Source organism: Zootoca vivipara, chromosome 10 (genome assembly GCF_965207765.1).
Source record: "Zootoca vivipara chromosome 10, rZooViv2.hap1.1, whole genome shotgun sequence".
NCBI classification, from domain to species: Eukaryota; Metazoa; Chordata; class Lepidosauria; order Squamata; family Lacertidae; genus Zootoca; species Zootoca vivipara.
The window spans coordinates 7,923,326-7,941,066 of record NC_142593.1 but is presented as its reverse complement, the minus strand read 5'-3'; the positions used below and the strand labels follow the sequence as shown (position 1 = coordinate 7,941,066).

Below are 17,741 nucleotides of genomic sequence, written 5' to 3'. Positions count from 1 at the left end.
AGCTGCAGATCTCCATCATCTCAGACATAAGTCTTTAACACTGCTACCTGATCCTTTTTTAAGTAGAGATGGCAGGGACTGAACCTAAACTTCATGCGAAACAAGGGGCTACCGAAGCTTCCCTGGGTACCACCCTCTTCTCACTCTGAATTCAAGTCAGGCTGTAAAGGAAGGTTCCAGAGGGCACTTAGAGGGTACTCCTGGTCTTCCTTTCCAGCTGTGAGTCAGTGTTTTTAAAGTTGGTGCCTTTTTCTGCTGCCACAGGGCAAACAAAGAAATAAACAAGAGTCAAATTCAAAAAGCACCAAATTGTTCCAGTGGCTTTAAGAAAAGAATCCAGAATGCATGTAGCATGTTCCCAATTATTCCATTTCAGGTTGGTCCCACCAATTTACCTGTCCTGCACCTAACATCATATTTGACTCCGTGCCATGGGTCAAATGAAGAGGCCTGGTGAACATAATCAGGCCCAGGGGCCAGAGGCTCTCCATCGCTATTATATTTCATGATTTTACACTTCCTCTCAATGATCCCATTTGCTAAGCTGAGGAGACTTTAAAAACTTTTTCAGGCATTTCTCCCATGTAAGCCTTTTACTATACAGTTGTACCTTGGATCCTGAATGCTTTGGTACTCGAACATTTTGGCTCCCGAACGCCGCAAACCCGGAAGCGAGTGTTCCGGTTTGTGAATGTTCTTTGGAATCTGAACTTCCAATGGGGCTTCCGGGGCTTCCAATTGGCTGCAGGAGCTTCCTGCAGCCCATCAGAAGCCGTGCTTTGGTTTCTGAACTTTTTGGTAGTCGAACGCATTTCCAGAACGGATTCCGGTCGACTTCCGAAGTACCACTGTACTATATTTATTGCTCACACCTACACTGGGGTGACCCAAAAACAGCCCACAAGATACACGTACATCATGGATAGATTTTTGTCTTTAACAGTGGGTCTCCCTACGTAAAAAAACAACCACCACTTAAGTCACTATTCAAGGAACACACACACATGAACAGAAAAGAAGGGCTGTTACATGAGCCCATAACACACTTTAATTAATGCCTTTTACAGAAGAACTTAGGAGAAGTAGAAACCCTGTAAAAACACAGCATTACTCACTGATCTCTAGCCTTAAAAGGAGCACAACAGGAGAAAGGAGCGAGAATTAGGAATGTAGAAGCTGCCTTGTATGAAATCAGGCCAATACTTCATATTGATCAGTACTGCCTGCACTGGCCTTTCCCAACTTGGTGCCCTCCATATGGTTTGGACTACAATTCCCATCAGTTCTAACTATCATGGCCAGCACTGGTCCTTCCTTTCTGAATTAAGCAGCTTGTGATGTAGGAATGATCCCTTCTCTGGCAAGCACTCACAGCTCACTAGTGAAGCCTAGTGTGAAAACTTTTCATATTAAGCTATTCAGATGCTTTTTGAATTATTTTGCAACATTTCATGTTTAGGGCTGTTAAGTTTTTAGTGCACACCTCGGAGGTTTTTCTGTCGAAGCTCTCTAAAATGGCAATATCTTTTAAACTAGAATAATCAATTTCAATATCCCAATGTGCAAGCTTAAGCACCTCTAACATCTGCTTACGGTATACAGAAACTGTACAGTGGGTCATTCACAATCTCTCTGGTTTTTATACAATTAAGACTAGCACACTTACTAAGGTGTAAGCCCCTTTGGACAAAGCAGGACTAATGTCTAACTAACCACAGACAGGATGGCACTGCAAAGTTGTTTTGTAAGCTTCTCTAAATGTCAATTCATTCTCTGATGAAAATCTAAAGCAAAAAGATCAATATGTAATTCTTTCCAAGAACAAGCCACCTCACTGGAACATACAACAGATTAACACTGATGGTTAATCTAGGTGACCAGATGCAAAAGAACACAGCCTCTGCACATTTCACAGTTGTGCAGATGTTTCAGCAGATGCAGCTAGAGCTACACATGCTATAATTTCCTCTTTTGTAACATGGTTACTAGCAAGGCAACTTACAAATTCCTTCGAAGTTGATTCCACTACCACCCCACCACCAAAACCCAAAACAGTAGGAATCTTACAAAAGAACTGTAACAGTATTTAAGCAATATTTCACAGGCAAGATATCTAGTCTAGGAGCTAGAAAAAGCAATCAAAATCCTCTAAGTGTCTGATAGCAAGCATTGGGCACGATAAGTGGTAAACATACCTGAACACTATTTAAAGCAGGCACCCCCAAACTTCGGCCCTCCAGATGTTTTGGACTACAATTCCCATCATCCCTGACCACTGGGTCTGCTAGCTAGGGATCATGGGAGTTGTAGGCCAAAACATCTGGAGGGCCGCAGTTTGGGGATGCCTGATTTAAAGTCTAACAAAACAGATAGGCTAATATCTTACATACACTTACCTGGGAGCAAGTCTCACTGAACACTATGGAAGTTTCTTCTATAATATTATTAATATTTTAAAAATAATTTTCTTATTTCTTTCCCAGCCACTCTGGGTGGCTTCTAAATTAATATACATGGGAGTGCATACTTAGGTTCATTATTCAGTCTTGAGCACCTCACTCTTTGTTTCTACAGTATTATAGTGTCCAAAACCAGAGTGTATACAGGTACATTTATATTCATTTTGCTCATATTCCTACTGCTTTAAATCCAAGCTTAGAAGCTCAAAAGAACAAAGGAAACATTAGACAAGTCCACTTTGTATATTCTAATATAGTCTAATTTTTAGAGCCAATTTTGCTAATACTTAAGAGGTATATGGTTCAGATAAAATGCCTTAAAAGCATACTTCAGTTTCTACCAATCTAGCAGGAAAGGAAGGAAATTAGCCTTAAAATGGTTTTTCTCCTTGCAAAAAATTTTTGGCAGTGAAATGTCCTCTGTGGTAAAGCCAAAAGACTGTTCTTATTATGTATTGTTTAGAACCACACAGCCTCTGTAAAAAATATTAACTTTTTAAAACTCAGTACATGAATACAACGTGTTCAAGACCAAAATTAACTGAATGCAGAATATGGACTATACGAGATGCCCCTTTAGACTTAGTTTCTCTGATTAGGACCCTATAATAAAGTCAAATTACCATCCACATGGATGGTTCAATTATATGCCATCAACATTTTGAACAGCAACGCATGCAGAAGACATTGGTGCATACCCAAGGTCAGTTAGTGCATGTAAACATATTCAGTGTAGATTACATCACACTATATAAATACATTCAGAAGCAAATCTTCGTAAGTGAAGCTCAGGTGGCCTTTTATTTTGGTATCCTTGCTCCACAGTGAGTGTTTTAATAATGGTTGTGGTGTATGCCTGAATACCCTACCATGTGGTTATTTAAAAAAATAATAATAACAGGATTTAAACCATGAATAAATGTGCAGGCTCTGTTTCTTGTGCTAATCATAGTATAACCGTATGGGTGAGACGTGTGTCTAAATGTCGGTGTTGTGGGTCATGCGCTGTAACAACACTGTTGACCTTCTGGGAGGCAGGTTGGGTGGGCGGAGCGGCATGTCATCTGAAACCTAAAGTTCTACATTCCCTCTTTGATCTCCGGCCCTTCCCAATAGCTCATCAGGTTTTGTCAGAACACATGCTGTCAGCGTGCATTCCCTTCTCATTGATCTTCTGTTCTTACAAATAGCCCCTGGTTATTTGCATTTATTTTCTATACTCAGTGATCCCCCTCCTAGCCAAGGGGAGTTTCTTGTGGAAAGATACCGTCTGTCAGCAGAATAAATAAAAATCAAACACATCTGCAGAAAATATTTTCAACTGTTTCAGTGTCTCATTTACCTATCCCTGATTTATTTATTTTTTTAAAAAAGCCTTATCTGCTGAGTGGAACTTATCTCGGAGTACATCTCAACATTTACACCACAAAATTATGGTAATTTAAAGCAATTTCTGAATGACCATCTGAAACCTGCCTACATGATCTTTTCATTTCTACATTTTAGGTGCTTTTTTTAAATATAAATTGTTACTTTTATATCCCACCTTTCCCCCCAGGAGCTGAAGGTAGCATACATGGCTCACCCCCTGGCCAATTTTACCCTCACAACAACCCTGTGAGGCAGGCTAGGGTGAGAGGCAGTGGCAGGTCCAAGGTCACCGTGTGAACTACATGGCTGAGTGGGGATCTAAATGGCACAAAACATCATGAATAAAGCAGTAACCTCAACAACTTGATTTTTATTTTATAACCAGGAAACTCTTGCCAACATTACAAAGAAAAAACCTTCTGCAGAGCGCTAACTGTATTTGGAGATATGGAAAGCCCCTCACTTAGACAGGCGACGGTATGTAAACCAACATTCCCTTTTGAGGGTCGTAGGTGCCTGTGATTCAGTAGCTGCAGAAACATTAATGGTAATGTTATCTTCGTTGCCCTTCTTAAAGGGTCTAGTTAAGCCCTTGATTTCACCTTGCAAAATAAAGCCGACGTAGTGTTTCTGCTACAGAGGTTATAACTTTGTTTCGAAGGCCAAAACTGCATACAAGTTCAGTAGCATGAATCTGACACAATTTATAGTAGAAAGGGAAAATAATAATATCAGTAGGGTGTGAAAATCTCACAGGCCTAGTTTCTCTGGCATGAAACTGCAACAGAGGAGTTACAGCTTTGATCTTACCTCCTCAGTTATTTCTCTTCCAGATATAGAAGTCCTGACATTACTCTGGTATTCGTGTGTGATTAAAATATACCGTAAATATATCTTAATTCCTATAAATAGCAAAGTGAAACTTTCTAGGCTAAGTAAAAATAAATCTGGCATTCAGAACACCATATAAACAAACAAATAAAAGTTGAAATAAACTTTCGACTATTACCATATTACACTGAGCATTTCCTTGGAGAAAGAAGAATTTTTTGAATTGTGTAGTTTTAAATTTGATGTTCTGATCTGCAAAAGCTCATGCTAGCACTCCAGAACCCACAAAAAACAAATTACTACAATTATAATGGCTACTTCCCCTGCCATATTCAGTTCTAACCACTGCAATATAAAAAGAAGAGTGAGACAAAATACCTCCTGAGATGTGTGCAAACCTGGCGGCCACCTACAAGAAACGTCTGACCTCTGTAATTGTCAACAAGGGTTTTGCCACCAAGTACTAAGTCATCTTTTGCAAAGGGATCAAATACTTACGCATTTCACTCATTATAATGCACATCAATCTCTGACTTTTGTCTTCTGGGTTTCTGGGGGTTTTCCTGTTGTTATTCTGTCTCTCACAGCTACAATAAACTTACCATTAAAATTATGGACTGGTCATTTCTTCGTCAGGGGGCAAACGGGCAAATTTAGCAGGGGATCAAATATTTCCCCCCTCAGTGTACCATAATGCCAGGTGGGATGACAGGAGAAGGGATAGCAAACACTTGAGTAGGGAGAGAGCACAGAGCAAGAGCTCCGTTGTGATTTTCAGGCTTACTGTATAATCATAAGGAATGGTTTTATCAGTGTTTTCTAATCTCAGAGGGCTGTGGGAGGGGGAGCTCAGCAAGAGTGAAATCTATATGTGCTGGGTGCAATGAAGAACAGAAATTGGGTAAGCTTCTTTACAGCTGTACAGCATTATGATGCATTTATTCCTCTTTTTTCTAAGCAGAAGTCCCTCATAGTCCCTCAGGAGGTACGGGGCGAAAATACTTCCGGGTTTGCGAAGTTTGTAACCCGGGTTGTTCGTAACCCGAGGTGTTCGCAACCCGAGGTACAACTGTATGTGGATATACAATCAGATACCCCTGGCGAGTGGGGGAGAAAGGGAGAGAAACTCAATGATTTGTTGTAATCTCTATGTCTTTTGTATGCCTATTGTACCAATAAAAACCAAAAATTAAGATAAAAACAAATGCTCAGCCTAACATTTGTGCACTACAATTCTTGATCATGGCTGAACACAAGCATTAAACAATTAAGCACTGGACAAATATGAGCAGGTATTGCATCACAGAAAGCACTGAACACCAATGTGAGATATATATTATTATTATTTTTAAAAAACCTTCTCTTGGTGAGTGATTTTTCAAACTCAAAAGACAAAGATGAGACTTGGCTGTACTAACCTAACCATGGGATCATACATGTACACACATGCTTAATTAGAAACAAAAGTTGATTAAAATTGCATAGTTGAAAGCAGTAAATACAACCTATGCACTGCCTATACTGCCTCCAGGATAGATTTAGACTTTTTCATTTATTTAAAAAATTCAGATTAACTCTTGATGTATCATAATGGGAATATTCCCACGTGGGTGGCGCTGTGGGTTAAACCACAGAGCCTAGGGCTTGCTGCTCAGAAGGTCAGCGGTTCGAATCCCTGCGACGGGGTGAGCTCCCGCTGCTCGGTGCAAGTAGATAAATAGGGGCCGTTACAGCGGGAAGGTAAACGGCGTTTCCGTGCGCTGCTCTGGTTCGCCAGAAGCGGCTTTGTCATGCTGGCCACATGACCCGGAAGCTGTATGCCAGCTCCCTCAGCCAATAACACCAGATGAGTGCCACAACCCCAGAGTCGGTCACAACTGGACCTAATGGTCAGGGGTCCCTTTACCTTTACTGCCTTATTTGCCAAGTTTATGAGCTCACTATGCCTGTAACTGGATTACCTCTGCATCCTGCTCACGGAGGTGGTAAGTTTTCTGTAAGCACTCCAGCGTTCTTGAACATAATGTCTTCTTTTCCAAGAGGCACTCCAGAAGTAAGACCAGCTGGTCTGGGGAAAGCTAGAAGAAAATAAATAGCTTGTGAGGGTTTTTTTTTTAATTGCTTAGTGTATAATTTGACTAAAAGAGACTAGACAGTGAATAGTCTGAGATAACCTGTGTAATTATATCATGTGCTTGAAATTCAGGAACAGTTTATTGTAGTTCATTTCTGAAAAGCCTTACATTTTCTATATTCCAAAAGACTCTTTCCAAAAGGCTAATCAAAACTTATCTACCGTGGTTTCTCATTCAATATTTAGATTAGATGAAAACCATATTTATCTTAATGAAATGTTTTTAAAGTTTATTGGGTTTTATGGAATACATATGCTTGTGACTCTATTTTGATAAAGGCAGAAAAACAAGTGTGCAAGTTACACTGCATCAGCCCCCGAAAGCTCAGAAACACAGAAGACTGCTGAACTAGACAGAGATCTGTCAGTTTTATGATATGAAGTATTCGTTTGTATGACTGAGAAACAAAAACAAGCTTGGTGGCAGACAAGTACATATTGTGATGGTACATTTCTAGTGCAAAGTTGCCCAAATTCCCTTTCAGTTGTACAACAATTGATGAAATATGCATACACTTGCATCTTTTATGGTGCAATTATATGCCTATTTACTCAGAAACAAGTCCCACTGTGTTCAATGAGCCTTACTCACAGGTAAGTGTGCGAAGGACTGCAGCCATCTTGTGTTGGCAGACAAAAAGGGCTAAGAATTTAAGTTCAGGTAATCTGAAGGAAAACGTCTGATGGAGCTTAAGTGTTCCATTTACTCTGTTTTTATCGGATGGAAAAATAAATAATTCATTGAAAACTAAAGTACGGTACTAATACATGTCAGCTACCAGAAAATATCATTTGATCTGGAAATTCTGGGTCCTGAATGTCCTGTAAAGGTTTTCTTATTTATCCTCTACAAGTCTACAGCATAAAAAAGAAAATAAAAAATGCCATGTGTAGAAATAAGCTTGTGCATGCAAACGAGAAGCATGATATTACTCAGTAATCCCACTTTATCACATCTGAACACCAACTGTTGAAATGCTTCCAGATCTTTTTGTGTGATGACTTTGCCTAGTATACCTATACTTACTATATTTTGGTATGGGGATCAAATTCTAACAAATAAAGAACACTGACTCCATATGGATAGGTTGATTGCATTAACCCACAAATTCCCACTTAAAATCAATACTGTACAGATACAGATACTGTACAGATAATCTGTCAAACCAGATGAAAAAAACAACAACAGATTTAAGCATCAGGCCCACTTTTCAGATTCTTAGAATAACCCTGTATCGCTTGCAGTCCTGATCATATTATGATTTTCTTCACTGGTGTCACCCTTAAAACAAAAAGGGAACAAGGAAATAGCTGATTATCCTAGACATTTTTGGTTACTCAAATGTCCCAAACCCTGAAGATTAAGCTCATTCGCAATAAAAAATACTATGGAATGAACTCCCTATCTGACAAATATCTGGGAGAAATCATTGCTTTCTCTTTCCATTTGCTTTGGTTCCTCACCAGTCTGGTGGTGGTGGTAGCTGTTTAAATATGTGAATATCTGAATATCATCTGAATATCACAGAGCAGTTCACAACATTAAAAACACAAAATGAGAACACAATTTACATAATAAAACAAAAACAAAAAAACCCAATAACCCTCCTCCCACAAACACATTTAGAGACCACAGAATGTTCAGCCAGCCAGCCAAAGGCCTGGTTATAGAGAAATGTTTTCTCCTAGTGCCTAAAGATATGTAATGAAGGTGCCAGGAAAGCCTCCCCAGGGACAGCAGTCCAAAACGGGGAGCCACTGCAGAGAAGGCCCGTTCCCGGTTTGCCACCCTCTGGACCTCTTGGGGTCCTTGAGGTGTTGTGGTCCTGAGCCATTTTCATTTAATTAAGAGTGTCTTTTGTATGAATATGCCATGAAGGGACAGATGATTTTGTGCTCATTGACTAGCCTCTACATATCCTCAGGTAAATATAAATTTCTCATCACTTTGTAACCTGCAATCATTCTTTGTTAGTCTCCTTAAATTTAAGAGATGACATGCCATAAATGAGTACAGGTTTATAGAATGATTTGTTTTTTGAGTCTCTGAATGGCATCTGAAAGGGCCAATTTACACAACTACTTCAGTACATGGCAGCTGACTGAGAAACCTAGTCCGAGCTGACTTCCAGCTTCTCCAGCCTCAGCTGAGTTTACTGCATGCATGTGCCCCCAAGCATTTTACTAGCCATAATAGTGCCAAAACAAAACCCCTGTGGTGGTGCATGAACCTGACTGGCTTGGCGTGGTCATCCGAAACTGACCCTTGTTTCTCAGCGTTTGTGTGATGATGCATTAAAATACTGTACTTAAATATATATTTCTTAAATATATGTGAGCACATAAATATATGTGCATGTTTAAAGCTGCAACCCTAAGCACACATACTACAAAGCAAACGGCCACTAAACTCAATGGAACTTGCTTTTGTGTAATCACGCTTGGGATCATGAAGGAAACTATTTGTTTCTTGGAAATCAGAAATGCACCAGTAAGAAAACATAAAATAAATAGTTGTTAAAGGCAGCAGTATTTTAAACATAGGCATTTATCCCCTCCCTTAAGTTTACTTCAACTTTAGGTAAAGGTAAGGGGGCCCCTGACCACCAGGTCCAGTCGTGTCCGACTCTGGTCTCCATGTTGGCTCTCCCACGTTTAGCAGATACCGGTAGGTGTTAAAGATTAACTGTGTTGAGGACGCAGGGAACCTAAACTAAAACTATAAAGCTGGAGAGACTTCTTGGAAATTAATGTCTTGGCAAGGGAATTACTTCTGAATGTAAATTGAATTTCAAATGCTGCATAACACCATCTAATAAATGTCACTTCTAAAAGGAAACAGCACCAAAGATTTAGAAATTGAAGGGTAGTTGCAGTTTCTTTTGAAATGTATCTTTGGCAAACACCTTACATGCTACACATACAAGGAGCTATTGTTTAAAAGAAAGTTAATTAAAGATCTAACTTCGGCCAAGAAAAGCAGAGAAATGTAGAAGCAAGGTAACCACATGTCCTTGCTTTACCTCACTGAGCCTCATATAGCTCTGTATTTCGTGGCATAGGCCTTTGGCTTTGAACAACTGTAAAAATCTAGAAGCACAGCAGATCAAAGAGTTGGCTATTTTTCATGCATGCCCCCAAGAAGTGACACCCCCCCCCCGGTTCTTAATTTCATGTTAAGAGTTAATGCTGACAGATCTGTAACCAAAATAAAATTAATGGGTGTATAAGTAGGCTAGCTAATCTATATATATATAAATGTAGGCATTGCCAATGCACTCGGAGGTCACAGCCTTTCTCTGTAACTGCTGAACCGTAATGTAACAAATTTGGCCACAACGTTCCACATCAGGGAGGGATCTGCATTTAAAAAATTCCAAAAAAACACACCTTACACACCTAAAATAATGATTAAACACAAAGAGTGGTGCCCAAATTAGACGTCACCACCAGAAGCTCTGAAAACTCCAGCAGCATCCAATACAAAGGCAGATCGCACCCTGCCGCCTCCAAAGCTGCACAGCCAGATGACATCACAAAATTCCACAGCAACCAACTGAAAACAGGCCTTTTGCAGCAACAAGGCCCAGCATTTTCAATAGGCCGCAGCATTGCGAAGCAGGGAAAACTGAGTAGGCCTCACCTTTCCCCAGTAGGGCACAGGCAAAAACAAACAGAATAGGGCCTTTCACAGGGTGGGGAAATCACAGGGATGAGGCACAACAACGGGGGAGGGGGCTCACAGGGATGCAGCACAACAAAGGGAGGGGGGACACATAGCCATGGGGGGGGGGGAGGTAGGACCCTGAGTCAGCCAAAGCAGTGGGGACAGGTGAGGGGACTCTAAAGGGAGACTCTGAAGATCCATTTAACAGAAAAAGGTCCATTTAACACAAAAACCCAGAGCAACACATGGCCCAAGCAAGCTAGTAACATTAATAAAGCAAGACAGAGTGCTAATAGGCTTCTGGGCCTTATACTTATTCCAGGACTGAACTTGTATAGAGACAACAAAGCCTACAATGTTATACCCATGGACCCAGGAGTAAGCTTCATTGAACCAGTGGAACTTATACCTGAGTAGACACGTATAGGATTGCACCAAAAATCACAATGAAAAATGTGTTTCTTTCCTCTGATTCCTTTGCGTATGAGGGACCCTTTTCAAATAGATTTTAATCAGTTCAATAAACTTCCAGTACTTGAGGACAAACTTGGTCCATTTTCACATAAGGTACATTTGTGACATTCGCAAGATACCCTCTCACACCAGTATTGCTACATGTGAATATTGTTAGTGCAGAATGCAATGCAGGAAACAAAAGGAAATGCACATTGTAATCACTATACAGTAGTGTTATATTCACATTATAGTCTGATTTAAGCAAAAACAACCAAATAATCACATTAAGAAAAACTCTCTTAAAACTATCAGTTTACCTGATGTGACAAGATTTTCATTTATCAGCTTTCTTCATTGACACATAATTTGTTTATGTGACCAAAGGTTTCCATGCATGATGGCTGATCTGCAGCAGCAGTTTGAAACAACTGTAACCATGTGATATGTATCTCCTGTATTCCTATCACTTTCTTGTCTTCAACACACACTATTCTCAGCTGTTTGCTTATATTTCCCAAAAGTCAACAATACCACCGAAAGTGCCTTTTGGGCAGAATGCCACAATTTTCAAATAATCTACGTCAGAGTATTTCCACAGAAGGCAACACAAGTTGTTTGCTGTCAGCACTCAAAGTGGGATAGTTACATTTCAAATTAAGGTGAGACTGAATTGCAGCTGTTGAAAAGTGGTGGAATGTTTTCAGATCTACCGGGGGGGGGGGGGGAGTGGGAATACGTCTTACCTATCATCAGGCTCTGCCTGCTGTAGAAGATAGACTCCACACCACAACTCTAAAAGTGTTACTGTACAAGTGAGCTTACTTCATGATTTCAGTGAAAATCATCCATATACAATGGGTTGGATCAATACATTCTTTACAGTTGGTGGGAGCATTCCCTGAGCAGGGATCCACTCTGGGGTCTCTCCTACCATCCTTCCCCCCCCCCTGAAAGTCTCCAACACCACCTACTACACCAGGCACCCCCAACCTGTGGCCTCCAGATGTTTTGTCCTACAACTCCCACGATCCCTAGCTAACAGGACCAGTGGTCAGGGAAGATGGGAATTGTAGTCCAAAACATCTGGAGGGCCAAAGTTTGGGGATGCCTGTACTACACTGTTCCAGGGGGTTCCTAATCTGCCACCAGGATCTCTCCGCTGGATCAAAAGCTTTCCATGGATGGAAGGAGCCTTTCTGCCCGCATGAGACCAAGTCCAGACCCAATCCATTAGGCATACATGCTGTGACTAAGCTGCTTCTGATATAAAAGCTAATGAGGAGGTACATGTGCCTTTGAGACCTTCACATCTGCAAAGTGTTGGTAAAAGCCTAGAGCAACTGAACAGAAGTGAAGATATGCAATGGTCATTTCTGAGAGCTTTGGCTAGGAAGTAGTCCATAAAATTTAACAAGCAAAGCAAGTTAAAAAGAACTGACATGTGTATGATAAAAAAAATACAGCGTCCTCTGCTGGTATGAAATGCGTTTTACTGAAACACAATGGGAAGCAGACACTTCTAAGCCTAACCCATCTTTATCCCATAAAAATAAAGTTATTTTCCCATGATTGTTTGTACCAAATGTTCTTTCAAGTAAGCGTACTAGGGAGAGGACATAAATTATTACGCTGTGATTGAGCACACTGAAGTATCTTGTAACATTCCAAAGAACAGCACCATATGCCAGCTAGAAAGCCATTTCCCCTGAAATGGTAACCCTTACTAGACTCTCTGGTTTTTAAAGTCAAATAATCCTATAACTGCAACTATTAAGGTTTTAAATCATTGTTACTGTGTTACAAACAACACGTGCTGAATTGTGCTCTACTTCTCTACAGGATCATGCACCCTCCCTGCTTTTTGAAGTTTGCATTACTTAGCCTTTAAATTTCAAATATGACTTAGAATAATGCAATAATGCAAAATAAAGTTTGCAAAGAGCAACAAATATAAAAAGATGCAGTCAAAACAAAAGATAAGAAACACAGCACCAGACTATTGCTAGATTGCTAGATTGTCTGATTCCATATAAAACAGCTTTGTGTGCTCTTACTAAACAGCTTGTGCATAGATTTGGGTTCTCCAAATACTGAGTCTGGGTAAGAAACAAGACATGTACCTTTGTAATTTTTCACCTCCGACAACAAGCTAAATTTTAAAATGTCAAAATCATTGTTCTTTATTTTGTCATAAAGTGCTGAGCTGCCAATTGTTTTGAGAAAGTTTCCACAAAGCAAGCACAGGAGTTTTTGGGGGTTTTTTTGTAAAGCATTATCTGACAGTTTCCCTGGCTCCTTCTTCCCAATAAAAAACACACAGTGAACACCAACCTTGCCTCTTCCCAAGCTTTCTCACTGCTTTCTACAAGGTCATTGGCCTCTCATCCCAGAAGACCACCCACCCTAAAAGAGACTATTTGTCAACCCTTGCATTAGCATAATGTAATAAATGCCAGGTCCACAATTTATGCTAGAAAAAATGTCATTGAAACATTTGACTACTGACCTTCAACAGCCATAAAAATGTGACACAGATAAATGCACTTGAGCATCCAACAGCATTACTTGCAGTGCGCCCCTAAGCCAGGACACAAATCACCAAAGGAATACAGCTGGTATGCTGAATATCCCATTTGCTACAGCCTGCACTTGAATGAAGTCATTGAAAGCCTCCTCAAAGGGAAATGTGCCCTGGACTAATGCAGCAACCAATTGACGGTGGCGTGATTTCTATTATTACTCCATTATCACACTGGGATCAGTGCCTAAATGAGCATACTTCCTCCCTGATGCCATTTCCTTTTATCCTGGCTGTATTCTAAAAGCGGATCAATGGTAGTAATACATATGATGTCACTTCAATTTACAGCTACTGCCTCCCTCTCCTACATCTACAGATAGATCAATTCTTTCCAAAAATGGTTAAGAAATGCACGAGGAGTCAATTCTCCAAGAAATTGGTTCTCTGCTATATTTGACCATGTTATTGTGGAAAGGAACTGTTTATACTGACTGAAAACAGCAGTTGGGTGTGGGGAGAGAAGAGGAGGCTTAAAAAAAAATCACTACTGTGTACTGGAGAATGCTGGCTAAAACTCAACACAAACAAGTCCCAAAACAGAATTAGAGAATTTGACCTTTGAATATTACAAAGAGAAGCCTTCTAGCTTCAGACACAACAGAGTCAAGCACTTTTTTTTCCTGCTTGAAGGGGCGTTTGTGTAGAATGCTTTCTCAGTAAATTTCTTTTACAAGATTTCCCAAACTAAATGCCTTCCTACCCTTCTCTTTTAAAAAGAATGAGAGGGTGGGGGGAGCTAACCCACAGCTTTGATAGTGAATGGCTCCCTTTAGTAGTTAGAGCTTCCTCATTAAATACAGATAAGAAAGCAGTGCTAGTGGTCCAAAAAACAGGGTTTATAGGCTCAGGGTATCTTTCACAGCCTGTATTTTCAGGCAAAACCAAAAAGAATAAAAGGGAGACCATTAAGACACTTTCGTCATAAACTCTTTGTCAATTTGCCTTCAGGGCTGTTTTCTGCTGGCTGCAATTAAACTAAAACATTCTTAAAACAATTGCTTCTCCTCACAAGGACAAAAATAAAGGAAAATGAAATATTACGAAGAACTCAAAGCGCAGTTTCTTTTTTAACAGCAAACACATTTAGAAAGACATTGTCACGGTATACCTCAAATGATATTTGTGAATGCTGTTGTTTTAATCTATGCTCCTTTCTTTCAAATGAATGCAAGCATTTCTCCTTCAGGGACAAACATATGCTCATTTTAGCCAACATACGAATTTAATAAAAGTATCCAGAAAACCAGCTGCTAACAAGCGTATTGATACACTGTAGTTAAAAGATTCAAATACAGTACTGGAAAAACTTATACTGTACAGATTTGAATTAGGACACATACACAGAAAGAAGTCTGGAGCTGTGTATTTGACTTTCAATGGACTTAGGACTTCTAATGAAGCTAAAAGAACCGAACTGGTTTGAGGCAAATAACTCTGGTCTACTAATTTATTTATCATTTATCAGGAGTTCAAGTCAGTGTTTACGTCCTTATTCTGTCTTCACAGCAACCTTGTGAAGTAGGTTAATACATAGCTGCCAAGTCCCGGTTAGAAAAATACGGGACCAGCAGCACTGTGTAATAAAGTTAGTGGGGCTGTCTCAGTACGCGCTAGAAGCGGCGGCGAGTTGGTCCAATCTCTATGGAGGTGACGGAGGGAAGCGCTCTGTGGCTGCTGTGGTGACTCGGATGTCAAAATCACAAAGACTGCAGGGTTTAGTGGTAAAAGTGTTGAACTAAGACCTGGGAGACTGCAACAATCCCCAGTGTTATCTGTGCCTGATTCCCTCACACTTTTTCCTCCTCACAGGGTTGGTGCTGTCAGTTGGCCCAGAATTGGGTGAAATGTAATGTCCAACTGGAGCAGACCTGGATATTTTCTGGGGTTGCCTCCACTGGAAGGTTTTTTATAACACAAGCAACCCTTCCCCTCCCCCGCCCTTATGGCCGGATTGTCTTGGGTGAGCCCCTGAGTGGCATGTACTCCGGACCTAAATTACAGTCAGGATGTCTGGCTGGAACTGGAGGGGGGGGGAGAATGCATACCCCTAAACATATTGTGAATCTTTCTACTTTTGTCCATTTACTGTATTTCCCCCCTGATTTCAACTATAAAATGGTATTTTCTTGAGTCAAAATGAGAGTGCGGTACTCCTAAACATTTTTTTAGACAAAAAGCACTGGCTAGAACTGTGTACGGAGAGCACCAGCACAGCGCCATACTGTTTTTCAATACCACTTGTCGCAGTTTAATTCCATATTCTCTCTCTTGAAGTACTGGTGGCTGTGTCCCTGCTGTTCCGCACTTCTGTTTGCCCCATCACTTTCCCCCCAGGAAAACCCGCTCTTTACCGCTGAATTCAAGTAAACGTCCCATTCATGTTTTCAACATCCAGTTTCGGGTTTTCCGCGAAATGACATTTGCTCCAATTCAGCATCAAGAGAGGATTTCCCTGGAGAAAGTGGCGGGGTAAGCGGAAAGCTTGTCGGCCCCATGCTTTCTGAAGCAGCCCCCCTCGGCCAAAGAAGCTCCAGGCCCGGCGGCGGCGGAGAGAGGGAGAAAGGCGGGCGAGTGCAAGAGAGAGAGATCCTCCTACCTGCAGCTAAAGATCGCAGGATACGTGGTGCAAGAACAAGTAGAAACGCATTGAACTTCCAGGCTGCGGCGAGGCAGTCGATCCGCAGTGACGCCTGCTCTCCTCTCCAGGAGACTCCCCTCGCGATCCTCGGTGTGGTTGCTTTTTGCAATTAAAAAAGTGCAAAAGCACTTCTTTCTGTCTTCCCCCTTTGTTGTTTTTTGGCCCCCATGGTTGCAGGGGGAGCCGATCATTTGAACGCTGCCTTCGTGCCGCCCTGCCAGGTCTTTGGAGAATCCCCCAAAGGCTTCCTGCTGCTGGGATTTAATCGGCAAAGATCCCTTTTGCAACCGCTCCGCTCTCTCGCCCCCCCCCCCGCACAATTTTATATGGCACACTCCATGCCCTCCTAGATCATGCACAGAAACTTCCGAAAGTGGATTTTCTACGTGTTTCTCTGCTTCGGAGACATCTATGTCAAACTAGGGTGAATATGAGGCTGGGTTGCATTGGGGGGGGGGGCGGCGAGGGTGTGTGTGTCGGGATCCGAGGAGAGATTTCTGAAGTTGTGTGTCAACAATGCCACATATTGCTTTTTGTTGGTTAAATCATTGCCATTCTTTGCACCGCTTCTGGAAATGGGTTGTTGCAAACTCGCAGCCAGGTTTTCGGGCACCAAATATTAGATCTCTGGAAGGGGCAGAGGGGACCTGGATGTCTGTTGCCTATCCCAGCCCTGAACTTGCATTTAGAGGGAGAAAAGGAATTGTGAATCCAAGCCGCATGGCAATAAGCTAAAAAGAATTATCGATTTCTTCCTCCCTCCCAAACCCTCTTTAGCATGCCGGCTACCAATCACCAAGGGAGACTCTGCCAAGGCGGCTAATCGCAAGGAGAGAAAGGGGAGGGCACAGAGCTGAGGAGGCAGACGAGGTATTGTTGGTTGACGGGAAGCAGCACCGCAGTGCAGCACCACATTCACAAAGACGGGCACAGTCTCAAGAAATCCGGGGGAATTACGGGATATTTCGCCGTTCGGGATGACAGCAGGAAACAGCTTTAAAAACGGGGGTTTCCCGGGGAAAACGGGAGACTTAGCAGCTATGGGTTAATATGAGATATCACTTGCGGAGTCACCCTGGTTGGATTGTTGGTTTTATTTTACACAAGAATATTAAATTGCCTCTCACACTGTGCCCATAGGGAAGTGAGTCAGTGAGTGTTTTACATCTGCATTAGATTCCTGACAGCTTCACTCACAAGGGTAATAGGAACATGCAAGCACCACGACAAGGTGATGATCACTACTCTATTGTGAACTTTAAAATGGAAAGCGTAATGCTGGTGTTCAACAAAAGAGGTTTAAAGACTGTCTCAAGGCAAATCTTTTAAAATGTAGTATAAATACTGACAACTGGGAAACACTGGCCTGCGAGCGCCCCAGTTGGAGAACAGCCTTTACCAAAGGTGTCATGGGCTTTGAAGACACTTGAACTCAGGAAGCAAGGGTGAAACGTGCTAAGAGGAAGGCACACTTGGCAAATCCACACCGTGATCAACTCCTGCCTGGAAACCAATGTCCCCACTGTGGAAGGACGTGTGGATCCAGAATTGGCCTCCACAGTCACTTACGGACCCATTGTTAAAACCGTGTTTATGGAAGACAA

General features: G+C 41.4%; 1 protein-coding gene across 10 annotated transcripts in view; it reads right to left on the bottom strand.

Moving 5' to 3' along the window:
- The window catches only part of AOPEP (aminopeptidase O (putative)), a 196,330-nt gene that overhangs the window by 18,034 nt on the left and 160,555 nt on the right, over window positions 1-17,741 (bottom strand). For 9 of the 10 annotated variants that reach the window (XR_015946220.1, XR_004691556.3, XR_015946224.1 and 6 more), the window contains one exon: window positions 6,623-6,739. The exons of the other annotated variant lie outside the window; for it this stretch is intronic. Coding sequence is in view for 3 of the 9 variants with exons in the window: in XM_060280102.2 (XP_060136085.1) it covers window positions 6,623-6,739 (117 nt within the window). In the remaining 6 variants the exon portion in view is untranslated. The remainder of the gene's footprint in view (window positions 1-6,622; window positions 6,740-17,741) is intronic. 10 annotated transcript variants of the gene reach the window in all.